The sequence below is a fragment of the Anarhichas minor genome, unplaced genomic scaffold (genome assembly GCF_050575085.1).
Source record: "Anarhichas minor isolate MPS153535 unplaced genomic scaffold, ASM5057508v1 ptg000007l, whole genome shotgun sequence".
NCBI classification, from domain to species: domain Eukaryota; kingdom Metazoa; phylum Chordata; class Actinopteri; order Perciformes; family Anarhichadidae; genus Anarhichas; species Anarhichas minor.
Genome location: NW_027466453.1, coordinates 7,626,090 through 7,638,895, shown reverse-complemented (window position 1 = coordinate 7,638,895; position 12,806 = coordinate 7,626,090). Strand labels below are relative to the sequence as shown.

General features: G+C 52.2%; 1 protein-coding gene across 3 annotated transcripts in view; it reads left to right on the top strand.

The window, feature by feature from the left end:
- The window catches only part of tnrc18 (trinucleotide repeat containing 18), a 42,114-nt gene that overhangs the window by 14,484 nt on the left and 14,824 nt on the right, over positions 1 to 12,806 (top strand). For 2 of the 3 annotated variants that reach the window (XM_076084907.1, XM_076084904.1), the window contains exons 4-17: positions 1,471 to 1,575; positions 1,827 to 3,719; positions 6,077 to 6,164; positions 6,254 to 6,483; positions 7,527 to 7,673; positions 8,242 to 8,426; positions 8,566 to 8,962; positions 9,155 to 10,147; positions 10,239 to 10,384; positions 10,482 to 10,615; positions 10,805 to 10,918; positions 11,019 to 11,202; positions 11,302 to 11,617; positions 11,873 to 12,109. In XM_076084907.1, coding sequence (XP_075941022.1) covers positions 1,471 to 1,575; positions 1,827 to 3,719; positions 6,077 to 6,164; positions 6,254 to 6,483; positions 7,527 to 7,673; positions 8,242 to 8,426; positions 8,566 to 8,962; positions 9,155 to 10,147; positions 10,239 to 10,384; positions 10,482 to 10,615; positions 10,805 to 10,918; positions 11,019 to 11,202; positions 11,302 to 11,617; positions 11,873 to 12,109 — 5,169 coding nt within the window. The remainder of the gene's footprint in view (positions 1 to 1,470; positions 1,576 to 1,826; positions 3,720 to 6,076; positions 6,165 to 6,253; positions 6,484 to 7,526; positions 7,674 to 8,241; positions 8,427 to 8,565; positions 8,963 to 9,154; positions 10,148 to 10,238; positions 10,385 to 10,481; positions 10,616 to 10,804; positions 10,919 to 11,018; positions 11,203 to 11,301; positions 11,618 to 11,872; positions 12,110 to 12,806) is intronic. The other variant, XM_076084905.1, reaches the window with a different exon arrangement.

Here is a 12,806-nt window from a genome sequence, read left to right as displayed (position 1 = left end):
CTTCGCTTCAGCAGCGGTTCAAGGTTCAATCACGATATAACATGTGAAGTAGTTGTTTTAAGAGGTGCTGATAGGTGCATTGTTTTCCAGTCTTTATGCTAAGCTAAACGGCTACTGGCTTATACATCTATATTTCTAACTATTCCTTTAATGCTGGATAACATGAACGCATGTTTAGTGTGACTTCAAACTGAATCCAGTATGGTAATGGCGGACCCCGCCACTAACGATGACAAATCCTTTAAATCTGAAAAAAATGCAGACCATAAATGATATCAAAAACAGGGTTTGATTTTATGAAAATGTTTTTGGACTACACCTTCTTTAAATTAAGCTTTCTAATACAAGATCCGCCCTGGTAGACTTTGTATTCAGCCAAAGATGGAGGGATAAAAGACGCTCGCCTTAAAGTTTAGCCTGAATTGAGGCTGGCGTGTCAGAAGCTAAATAAGCTAAAAACCTCCTGCCGGCTGAAGAAGCCTTAGAACCGACTTGCTCTGATATGCGCAGAGTCTTTCACGGCCGATGAGAGAGTCTTAATACCTGGTGGCTGGCTTTCACAGCAGCTAAAGTTACTGAAAGCTGGAGAGGTTTCCGCGCAGCAGCTAAGAGGCAGACTCTGCATATGCCTGGGCTGCACCGTAGCTGCACGGGAACCCCGTATCAAAGCTGTTAGAGATCAAGGTTAGCTGTTAGCTGAAGGGAGCTTTGCAAGAAACTTTAGTCCCGTCACATCATTCTTTATATATTTCCGTCTCCCCGAGCCTTCCTCTAACCGCTGACACCCTCCCCGCACACCTCCTCTTGCTTCTCCATTTCTGCCTCAGAACGGAGAGGAGACAGATTATACTTCTGCTGCTCGCCACTTCATGTTGGAACGGCAGCGGCGTCTTTGATATCTCTTGGAGTGGCCGGAGTGTGCGAACAGGGAATGTCTCACCCTCTCTGGGTGGCAGTCTAACACAGAAATCCAGAGCATTGCAGCAGGCGCGAGGCTTTGTCTATATTAAGACCCGGTCTCTGAGAGCAGCAGCTGGCTGTCGGGCAGAACACCTCGACCTCGAGCGCAACGCGAGAACAAAACAAATCGTTGCAGGTGACACGGGGTCGACTGTAACCCTCTCATTAAAAACGTATACAGTATATATATATATATTGACCTAGTTGACGTCTTCGGGGTTAGTTTTGTCCGACCAACAGTCTACAGACGAAAGAACGACTCAGCTGCTCGAGAAGAACTAATGTTCGCTTTGTTACATAACAGCCGGAGAGTCTTTTATCTCCAGAGGTTGTCCCGTAGCTCCAAATGGTCCTCGTCAGAATTTCAAGGAAGCCCCAATATTTACCCGACTGAGCCAGAAAAACAATTGTATTGTTATTGTATTGTCTCAGTTTTTCTACAAACTACTAATGACATGTTCTCTGTGTGTGTGTGTGTGTGTGTGTGTGTGTGTGTGTGTGTGTCTTCAGGCTACCCTCCACTGCCCAGCAGCCTGTACTCCAGCCCTTACCTGTCCCTGGGCCACCTGGATCCTCCCTCGCTCTCCCAGCACCCTCTCTACGACTCTCATAAAGGTCAGTCGCTGTCAACAGCAACGTTCACGGAGACAAGCGGCCGGATTTAGTGTTCACTAAATATCCTGACGATGCATGTGTGACAGTAATGTCAAGCTTTTTCATTTGGTGAGAAGACTTGTTGTTTGTGCAACTGAGCCAGAAACGGGAAACATTTAAGCTGCTTTGATTCCTATTTTGTTTTCATGCTAACATGTAGAGTTTGTCCTGGATTTTTAGACTCACGTGTCTTACGTTCTGTGTGTTTCTAGAGGGCTTTTACCTGCCAGCCCCCGTGAGCCAGTTGCCTCTCCACCCTCCATCTGCTCCTCCTCCTCCTCCTCCTCCTCCTCCTCCGACCGCCCCGTCCAGCTCTACACCGCCACAGAGGACGTCCCGGGACGGGGGCAGGGACCGCCCTTATCGGGGGGAAAGGGAGCGAGAGCGGTCGAGAGAGGAGCAGAGGCCGCACAGCGTGGTGGACCTGACGCAGGACGGGAGGAGCGAGGAGGACCGCCGAGCGAGGATCGGCGACCGGGACCGGGAGAGAGAAAGGGACCGGGACACGGAGAGAGACCGGGAGAGTTGGGCCTTCCACCCTCACCCCCACGAGCAGAAGCCCCACCCCCAGCCTTCCGCAGTGCAGCCCAGATCCCGGCCGTCGCCTCCACGGCACTCCTTCCCTTCAGGCGGGGGTGGGAGGATTCACGGACCAGAAACAGACAGAGGGGGTCGGGAGGAAGAGGGGGTCTCTCGACCCCACCATAACTCTAACGCTAACTCCAATAACTCAAACTCTCACTCAGACAGACAGCGGAGGAATGACTCTGCGGCCACGTCGGCCGGGACCCTCCACGTCTCCTACGCCCTCCCTCCAGCGCTTCAGCCCTCCGCCGCTGGCCCGCCTCACCCCTCCACACCCAGAGAGTGTATGAGGGAGCAGCGAGTCAGCGCACCGACATATGTGCCTTCTGTGGAGGTTTACGACGAGCGGGTCGGGCCCATCCAGATCGCCTCGCAGGCCCGCGACAACAAACACAGAGACAGAGAAAGAGAGCGAGAGAGGGAGCGAGAGAGAGAACAAGAGAGCGACAGAGACAGAGAGCGTGAACGGGAGAGAAACAGGCAGAGGGAGAGCTACAGGTTTCCTGAGAGGAGCCTGATGGAGCATCCTCGACTCTCCCAGTCTGGCGAGTCAAGCAATCAAAGAGAGGAAGGTTCTGTCATTTGTTCCAATGGTTCCGTTGGTAAACGAGGCCAGGACGCGTCTTACTCCTCCGGTCAATCACGGTTCAGTCCGGACTCCAGGGACATCTCTAAACACTCAATCCGATTGGGCATAGAGCGGGCGGGGGCGGAACCTAAGTGGAACGCCATCAGCCCGTTAGCCAACTATGCCACGAGTCACATGGCCGCCCTGGCAGCCCAACATGCACACACACTCTCCTCTCCCCACAGCCAGCCCAAACGCACACAGATGTCCCCTCACACAAACCACCGGCCCAGCAGCAGCAGCAGCAGCAGCAGCAGCAGCAACAACAACAACAACAACACACACTCCGCCCACAGCCATTCCCCACAAACACACCCCTCCCAACACGGAATGGGGCGTGCAGGTGAGGAGGGGAGTCAGAGACGCTACCTGGATCCATCGGCACTCTACCGGCCCGGGGGGTCACTGGCGGGAGAGCGAGGCGGGGGAGCAGGGTCGGATCCCACTGAGGTCTCAGCCATGCAGAGTCTCATCAAATACAGCGGAAACTTTGCCGCCGAAGGTCCGGGGTCCGCCAGGCACGCCGCGGATGGCCGGGGGCCCTTCGGGGGTCTGGCTAGCGTCGGGATGGAAGCCGAAAGGGAGAGGGAGCGGGAGAGGGAAAAGGAAAGAGAGCGAGACAGGGGGGAAAGGGAGCGAGAGAGAGACAGGGAGAGGGTCTCGGTCGGATCAGGCGGTTCAGGGGCGTTGCGGGTGCCTCCCCAGCTAAAGCGAGAGCAGGAGCGGCCGGACAGCGCCCGCTCTTTCGGCCGGGAGGGGGAGGGGGAGGTGCGCCACCCTCCGGTTGGCATTGCTGTGGCCGTGGCCCGGCAGAGAGACAGTGGGAGCGCCAGTAAACAGACCAGTGGACCCTCAGACACTCAGAGGAACCTGCTGCAAACGGCTATCAAAGGTAATGATGCCTCTTATCTAAGAAATGCCCAAAACAGGGAATTCTTGTTTTCTTGCATGTGAATGATGGAGGTACAAATGGAACTGCTCTGATCATTAGAGAAGTGTGAAGCGCTCAATCACACAAGTCATTTTGTGTTTGATCGTCTCTGGCACGTTCAATCAAGTATACTTAATTTATTTCTAATGTATTTCCTCCTGCTTTTGCCTTCAACTCTCTCCCAGAACGGCGCTGCAGGGAGCACAGATCCCCTTTAGTTCAATGAACCAAGAGCAAATGATTCCTCATTTTGGTTCCCATGAATAATAGAGGATTCATTTTCTTTTTGGATCAGAGTCATGTTTTCAGCTCCTGATTGACTTTGAGGTCTTCATGCACGATTTGGAATCGTAGAAGCCCCCCCCCCCCCCCCCTCTCTCTCTCTCTCTCTCTCTCTCTCTCTCCCTAAATTCCTAATTATATCATGGGATGTATTTCGTTGAAAGGCTAATTTTGGCGAGTCTGTCGGCTCTCTGTGCTGCATAGCAATTCCTGCCATACAGCGCTCTGTTCTTGTGCGTCAAGGTCATTCAGCTACAGCGTTCTCTCTCCGTCTTTCTCCTCCTCTCTGGTTCTCTCTCTCTCTCTCTCTCAGCTCCATGTTCTCTCCGTCCTCTTTCCCTCTCCGTCTCTTGCTCTTTTCATTGCGTTGAATGCCTCTCTCCTTCCCCACCCTTCCTTCCTCTCTGAGGAGGCCTTTGTAGCGGCACTCCCTCCTTGTCCCACCTCAGGCCCCCTGCTCTTTCTCCACTCTTTTCTTCAGCTCTCCCACCACCACCTCCACCACCACCACCCTCCCTGCATTAAACATGTCATTACAGAGTGCTGCTAAAAGCTACAAACAAGCCTTGAATTACAATAAGACCATGGGTGCGTTGCTAAGCAATGGATCACTCTTGAGAGTGACGGACTGTGTGTGTGTGTGTGTGTGTGTGTGTGTGTGTGTGTGTGTGTGTGTGTGTGTGTGTGTGTGTGTGTGTGTGTGTGTGTGTGTGTGTGTGTGTGTGTGTGTGTGTGTGTGTGTGTGTGTGTGTGTGTGTGTGTGTGTGTGTGTGTGTGTGTGTGCGTGCGTGCGTGTGAGAGTGTATTTGAGGAACCGTGTGTGCCTGTTGTGGGCGTTTATTCATTTTCTTGCTTGAGCAGAGTGATGGTCTAATAGCATCAGCCCCTCACTCTGAGAAGAGCTCTAAATAAACAGCTGAGGATTTACACACAAACCACAATTAGATGGATGAAGGGAGGGATGGAGGGAAGGAGGGATGGATGAAAGCAAGAAGGAGGAAAGGCTAATGATAAGAAATGAAGGGATGGATGTAGATCGATTGATCGAGGTTGATAGACGGGAAGAGAGAGAGGTATGTCAGGAAGTAAAGAAGTGAAAAGAGAGAGAGAGAGGGGCGTGCAGCGCTAATCGCTGGCTTACTGATGCAGAGAGGATAGCATGTGGGACAGGCTCCCTGTAACCTTGGTAACAGTCTTGAAACCTTTCCTGTGGAGCATGTCAGGGATTGTTAAAGTCCCTTGTCCCTTTACGGGCTACACACACACACACACTTTTAGAGCAGAACTGAAGGGTTCAGCACACTCGTATAAAACCTTTCTGCTGCTCGGGGACCTTCAGTCAGTGTCGATGAGATGGAAGAGGGTTAACGGCGAGGAGGAGGAGGACCTCATGTTTATTCTGGACTGCTTGGTTGAGTGCGGCAGCTTTCCGTAAATTTTTTATTTATTTTTTATTCTCCATCTCTTGTCTTTTTGCTGTCGGCCTTCGTGTGTGTGTTTGTGTGTGTGTGTGTGTGTGTGTGTGTGTGTGTGTGTGTGTGTGTGTGTGTGTGTGTGTGTGTGTGTGTGTGTGTGTGTGTGTGTGTGTGTGTGTGTGTGTGTGTGTGTGTGTGTGTGTGTGTGTGTGTGTGTGTGTGTGTGTGTGTGTGTGTGTGTGTGTGCGCGTGTGTGAGAGTAGTGGTTTGTTCACACGTCTCCTGTGGCACCAGACTATTAACTGATAAGAGCTGACACTCAGAGAGCTGTCACTGTGTGTGTGCGCAGTATGTGGCCCAACATGGTATTTTTAGCTTCCCCTCTCTTGCTATGACATGCTGTGTGGTGTCACCGTTATACAGCCAGCGTCTCCTTGTCTTCTCTCTCCCTTCTCACCACATTATTGCGTCCTCTCACCTCGGCCCTCCTGCATATCTTCTTTCACAGTTTGTATTCTTTTCTATAAAGCGTATTACATGCGGGATCAGGGTTCAAACACTCAAGGAGCCTCAGCGATGCAGCTCCTAAACATCTTTTATCTGTGCCTGAACCCATTATAGATGAGGAGCGAGGGGAGGACCGGGGCCGTCACCACGATGACAGACTGCTGGCCAGCCGGCTGGAGCGCGAGCAGGAGAAAGTGCTCAGGTAAAATTTCAATTACATATCTTTTTGTTCATTAAAATCGAAATGTTCATGCAAAGCGTCGCATAAAACAGTGTCTTGTTTCCGTCCAGAGAGTCCAAGGAGCTGTCGGAGTTTGCGCAGATGCATCAAGCCCCGATGTCGAGCAGCCTGACCCCCAGTATGATGACACCCAGCCTCATGACCCCCAACCTCATGGTCACGGGAGGGGCTGCCCTGGCGGGGGCGGGACGATGGCATCCCGACCCCTCAACTCTCACCTCTCACCCCTGGATGCCCCGACCTGGAGCCCCCCCAGTCTGGCTGTCCAGTTCCCCATACAGTATGTGGACGTGCGCGTGACTTGAGACGCTAGCTTAACGGCTACAAGCTCCTGTTTAGATGTTCCCCAAATTGCCCTTGATATTCCTCGTGACACCTTTTTGCATCGTGGCTGAAGTCAGGCGTGTGTTTTGGGATTCAAAGAATGAATCGCCACTGATTTTTTTCATTCCCAAGCTAAATGTCATACATCACGATTTGCTGCTTTTTATTTGTATGTGATCTGAATGTCTGTGGCTTTTGGACTAAAACAAGCATCCGCATGCACGACAAATGCAAAAGCTCGCGTGTCGCAGATGAATGACCTCCCGTGTCTTCATGTGAGCTGACACTTTGTGTCCGCTGAGGTAGACTGACAGATGTGGACAAGTGCAGCAGACCGCCACACTGAGCAGTAGTACCAGCAGCTCTTGGCCTTTTCAGTGAGCATCTACGTCTTCCTCTCTTGTCAGCCGCGTTATCTAACCTGGTGCTTCAGACTAAAGAGTCCAAATCGGTTCAACACCAGAGCGTGGCGTGCTTTTTCAAAATCCTACATGCGCCTGTGTAGCTATTTTGTGATTGGTGTAGCAGCAGAGGGAGGCGCTCCGTCTGTCCAGAGGCTCGTCCAGCAGTAGCCTGCATGGGGTCAAGGCCCACAGACATTCTTGATCTTTGCAGGACATTCCTGCTCCGCCAACGCTCCAGAAATAACAGCATCAAGACACCCGCGCACACACACACACACACACATTCTCAAAGTCACGTACGTATGCGAGTTTAAACACAAACATACACACCATCTGAAAATATGGAAACACAAACAGAAATGCGGAGTTCCCCGAGGACCAGCTCTGTCTAGACACACGGGGCAAAAACACCAAATCACTCAAAAAAAAGCAGCTAAATTCGCCGTGTGCTCACTGATTTAACTCTACTACGGCTTCAACGTGGGTAGATACTGGCTGAAGAATGATGCCGAGTTGATGTTAGTCTTAGCTTAGCTGGGAAAATGTTTTTTTTTTTTTCCCCCATTCTCAGTCACACTGTTTTCTTCCCATTCAGGCCTGGGTCCTTCCTCACTCCACCAGACCCTCCCCCCAGGCTACCCACCCTCTCTGCCAGCCTCCATGCCCCCTCACTACCAGTTTGCCAGGGACCCACAGTCTGGACAGCTAATAGTCATCCCCACTGAACACCTGTCACACTACGGTATGAAAGCCTGCGTGTGTGAAATCTAAAGCTATTGGTTTGCCAATTTCATGGTTTATAAAATAACTATTTATTGCATTTTAGCAAAAAGCAATGATCACCGTGTTCATTTTGAAAGCAGATGTTAGTGCTGGTAATTTCTGTAAACAAATGAGACCAAAGCCAACTGGATTGACAGCCCCCCCGTATGTTGTTGTGGACTGTGTGCCAGTAGTTTTTGCTTTCTGCTGCTTTACAGCATGAACAAGAGAACGCTTTGATGTACTTGAAACATGATTATACTCTTCTGTAGAGTGCAAGAGAAAACAAACTAACAGGAAGCCTAAACAGAGCAGTGATTCCCAACCAGGGATACTTACATGTGGATAAATCTGTTTACATCTCACAAAAAAGGTCGGGAGCCACTGCAACAGAGTCTGTCCTCCCTGGGGCTTGTGGGAAATGTTGTCTTTAATCTTTAGAAATGAAGCCGTAAAAATGCCGCCCAACACCGGTTCATTTCTTCATCTTTAATATGACAAATGCGATGCCAAAGAGTGCTCCTTAAACGGCCTCCATTGCTCCACAGGAGGCGATGTACTTGAGCGCGGGGCCCCGGTGTGGTCGGGGGTTTACGGTAGCGGCAGCTCACTGCAGCACGCGGCCCAGCTCCAGCTCCTCTCCCAGCAGCAGATGCTCCGGCAACAGGAGCTGCTCATGATCCAGCAGCACACGGCGCAGGTCCTGGAGCTGCAGAGGAACGCACAGCTAGTCGTAAGTGGACCTAATGTTGTTGCATGCCAGGAAGTCTAAACAATGCAACCGCTCACTGATGTTTATACTCTGAAGCACACGTGTGTCGCATCATTAAAAAAAACACACCATCAAAGCCGCCTCCTCTCTTGTGTTTCAGGAGCGTCTAAAGGCCAGCGAGCACCGGCCGGAGATGGAAGACAAAGCAGACAAGCGGAGCGCCGACCCCAAACCTCGGCGCTCCTCGCTATCCTCCCCGTCCCCCTCGCCCATCTTGCACCCCCGCAAACCTCCCCTTCTCTCTCGCTCGCCGACCCCGTCCACCTCCTCCCTCGCCCCTCTGCCCCCGCTCCCCTCGCCGGTGACCGCCCTCAAGTCGGAGGAAGGCGGTCAGAGGGTGCTGTCTCACCCACCGACGCCCCTGCCTCACCCGCCTTCCCCCCTCTCGGCCTCCCCGCCGCCGTCCTCGCCGCGGCGGCCTAGGCTGGAGGTGGGCCGGAGGGAGCAGAGGGAGGGACAGAAGCCGGCCTCTGCACCCTTTCGAGGCGTCTACTCTGGTGAGTTTGGAGGAATCAAACTGCTGAGTCATCAGCCGCAACTGAGCCTCTGAAGTTAGACTTGTTGTCTTTACAGTGTTTACATAGTTTAAACCACTGAATAACATTTGAGTAATGGATACGTCAGGCCTTTGCATGATATTGGATCTATGAGTGACTCTTAACTTTATTTCTGCTTTACTGTTATGACAGATCTCCCTCCTGGTTACCCGTACCGGTCCATCACTGCCCCATACGGCTCTCCTTTCCCCCCTTATCACGTCCCGGCTCCCACAGCGGCAAACACAGAAGTCGTCCCACCCCACCGGTCCCGCTCTCCTGCCTCTGCCGCCCCTTTGCCCTCGGCCCACCTCCAATCAAGGCTGCTGGACGCAGACATCAAGCCACAGAAACTAGAGTCGTCAAAAACGGGATCTTTTCTCAAGCAGGAACCCGACGTGGAGCCGCCTCCGCTTGACATGACTCAAGAACCTCTGGGTCCTCTTCGCCGGGGCTGCAGCCTCGTGCTAGCCAGCCGGGGCCGAGAGGGAGACGGGGAAGCCATGAAGCCCCAGACTCGACCACTACCTCTGCTCGTCCCCAGCCCTCCGCGGCTTCAAGGTGACAGACCGGAAGAAGTCGGGGCGGAAGAGAAGGAAGGAGGGCAAATCAAAATGGAGGCGTCATCTCACTGCTGTCAGGCAGCATATCCCCTGCCTCCTCCACTCACAGAGGCCGGGCCTAAACCGGAGCTCATCATAGATCCAGAACAGTATCCGTCGTGCGCCGCTGCAAATTCAGACGGCCGGGAGTCGTCTCGGATGTGTCCGTCGCTGGAAGAAATCACCAGCGCAGCGTGTGAGCAAGAACAGCCAGACACTCCAATCAACCCGCACACTCCCAGTCTGAGAGAAGGTGTCAGAGAAACTCCTGTTTATCCTCTTCTGACCTCCATCTCGCCGCTCCCGCTGGTCATCGGACCCGAGGATCCAATGGCGGGGATGTTTGCTCTGCTGGCAGCCAGTGAAATGGCCCTGGCCCGCCCCAACACCCCCCCGGCCCTGACACTCATACAGCAGATAGAGAACTCTCCCATGGGTGCAGACTGCAGCAGCACGGGGGCTCTGGAGATGGTGGCGCTGGAGGGGATGGCCCTGCTCAGCCAAATGGCTCAGCGAGAGATGGAGCACATTCGCCTGGAGCAAGGTGAGTGGATATGAGAGGGAGAGAGGTGGGAAATAATTAAAGATGAGATAAAAAATCTCTAATGTTTTAATGTCCTCTGTGTCCCATTCAGATATGACACTAGAGGGTCTGGACTGTCTTCTGAAAGCAAGCAGACAGATTTTGTTGGAGGCCATCGAGAAACAGTCCCACATTGATCTGCCCAGAACGCTGGACCCCAACAAGAAGTACAGCTGGAGGCAGAGGAAGGAAGAGCCGGTAACCTGAAGACAAACGCCACGGGTCACGCAGAGATGCAAAACGTCAAGTCGGGGGAAATGTCGTGACACCTTTTTTGCCTCTCTTTTCTCTGCAGCTGTACGGTAAAATGTCCGTGGACGTGTTGGACGCAGTGGAAGTGGAATACCGCGTCCGCTTGGCCGAGCTGCAGAAGACATATAAGGAGCGGCAGAGAGATCTGAGCAAGCTGCAGAGACGCAGAGACAAGCGGTGAGCTCACATACTTACTGCAAGAACCACATTCAAGATGCATTAATCACACTCCCGCTATAATTACACACACACACACATATACACACACACACACACATATACACACACACACACACACACACACACATTCCCACGACTCCACCCCAGACAAAATACACACCTTTAACTCTTTTATGCATATGTCAGGGAGCGGCAGCAGCAGGAGGATGAGAGGCGGAGCCTGACCAGACGGGGCAGAGGACGACCCAGGAAGAGGAAACACTTGGCTACAACTCCCAAACTGGACGGCAGGCCTGGAAAGTGAGTGAGATCTCCGCCTTAATTCTTTTGCATGTTTTTTTTGGTTTGCTTGTTTAGTTTTTGGTTGTGCAAAAACGGTTCAAATATCCCGATGTGTCAGGGTGGGTAGGACTGTGCAATACTCTGAGGACTCTGAAGCCGGGGATGGACAGAGGAAGAGGTTCCGGGTGTCCAGAGAAGAAGAGGAGACGGAGGCAGGAAGTGGAGGGGTGAAGATGAAAAAGAAGAAGAAGAAGAAGAAGAGCTGGAATGATGAGGAGCCGTCCACCAGTCACGGTCTGGAGGTAGGCCTCTCGCAAGTGCACGTTTTAAATATTGCCTGCTGTGTGACGCCAGCGTTCTGAGTGATTAACAAAGTGTTGTTTTTTTCGCGGTGTTGTCAGGTGTTGAAGGTGAAGCGTGGCCACGTGTGCGAGCAGGAGCAGCTGGCGTCGGACCTCGACAGAGCGCTCTCGCTCTCGCAGCTCGGCTCACTCGGCGCCTCTCGCAAACTTACCTCCGGCTCCAAATCAGACATGCCGAAGGGCAAGTCTGCGGAAGGCCGGGCGAAGGAGCACGGCATCCACCCGTCCGCCAAAGCAGGGAAGCACAAGATGGCCGCCAAGGCCTCCGCTCCGGAGACCGTCCGGAAGGTGAAAGGTCAGAAGAACACTGCTTTGTTCTCTCCAATGAGATCGGAGCTCAGCAGCTGCTCCAACAGTGAGTACCTGAACATAACTGCTTCATATGACTCATGCTGTTAGAGAAGAACTGATACGTCCAAGTAATGTTTCATCTTAAAAACACAGTTTTATATCTATTAAATAACGCCACTCTGAGCCGAGTCGTGGATTTAAAATATTCTAATCTAGATCCAGGTTTAGATTGAAGAATGCAGAGTGCTGGTGATGCTGAGATCAAGCAGACATCCTCCTGGTGTTTCCTGAATCATTAACCACACTCTCTCTGCACCAGACTCGGATTCAGAGGAGCACAGTTCCGCTCGAGGGGGCTGGCCCCCTCTCTCAGGGACGCGTTCTCACGGCAGCCCGGCCAGGAAGAGGCGATCGCCGCCGCCGACGTCGTCGCCGCCGCCGACGTCGTCGTCCCTGCTGTCCAGCCAGAAGTCTCAGAAGAAGAAGAAACACAAGCACTTATCGCTGCTGCTGGAGGAAGCGGGCCTCAGCTCCTCCGACGACTCCTTCGACCAAGGTTACTGACCAAATCTTACAGCTCCTCGCCCCCCCCCCCCCCCCCCCCCCTCGGTGCAGAGTCGGGCAGAAACGTGTCTTTGAGCCTCGTCACAGCGTGCGTCTTTGTGTGCGTTTCGCTCAGGCAGCTGTTGTCAGACTGTGCTTTAGCTCGACGATCTCTACCTCTCTCGCTGCTGGCTCTATAAAGTGGCCTTTTTTTAAAAAAAAACAACAACAAAAAAGAGTTTACCTATTTCTATGGTGTGTTTTTTTTAATTGCCTGGATTGCAAACCGTTTTTTGTAGCATTTGTACATTGAAAAATTGTGTGAATTTGTGAGATTTTTTCATAAAGTTGTATTGCAGTTTGGTACCTATGAGCTTTATTATTAAAGGTGTTGATTTGATTGGCACAGAAAGCGAAGCGCTGTGGTCCTTGTGTCTGCTTCATCTGTCTGTCCGTCTGTCCGTCTGTCCAGCTGCACCTCACACACCCTTTAGACTGCTCTGTTCCTCAAATATCCCTTTTGGTCCTCCTGGCAAAGGTTGGAAAAAAAACAAAACACCGTTCAGCTTCAGGTGTACATTTGGGAAACTGAAAACATGACGCGTAGAAGATTAGTTCAGAGCACACAGAGCTGATTCTGATGGGACAGATGAGACGTTTATTTCCTGGTCATAAAACAAAGAGAAATGATAGTGATTGTTGGGGGGGGT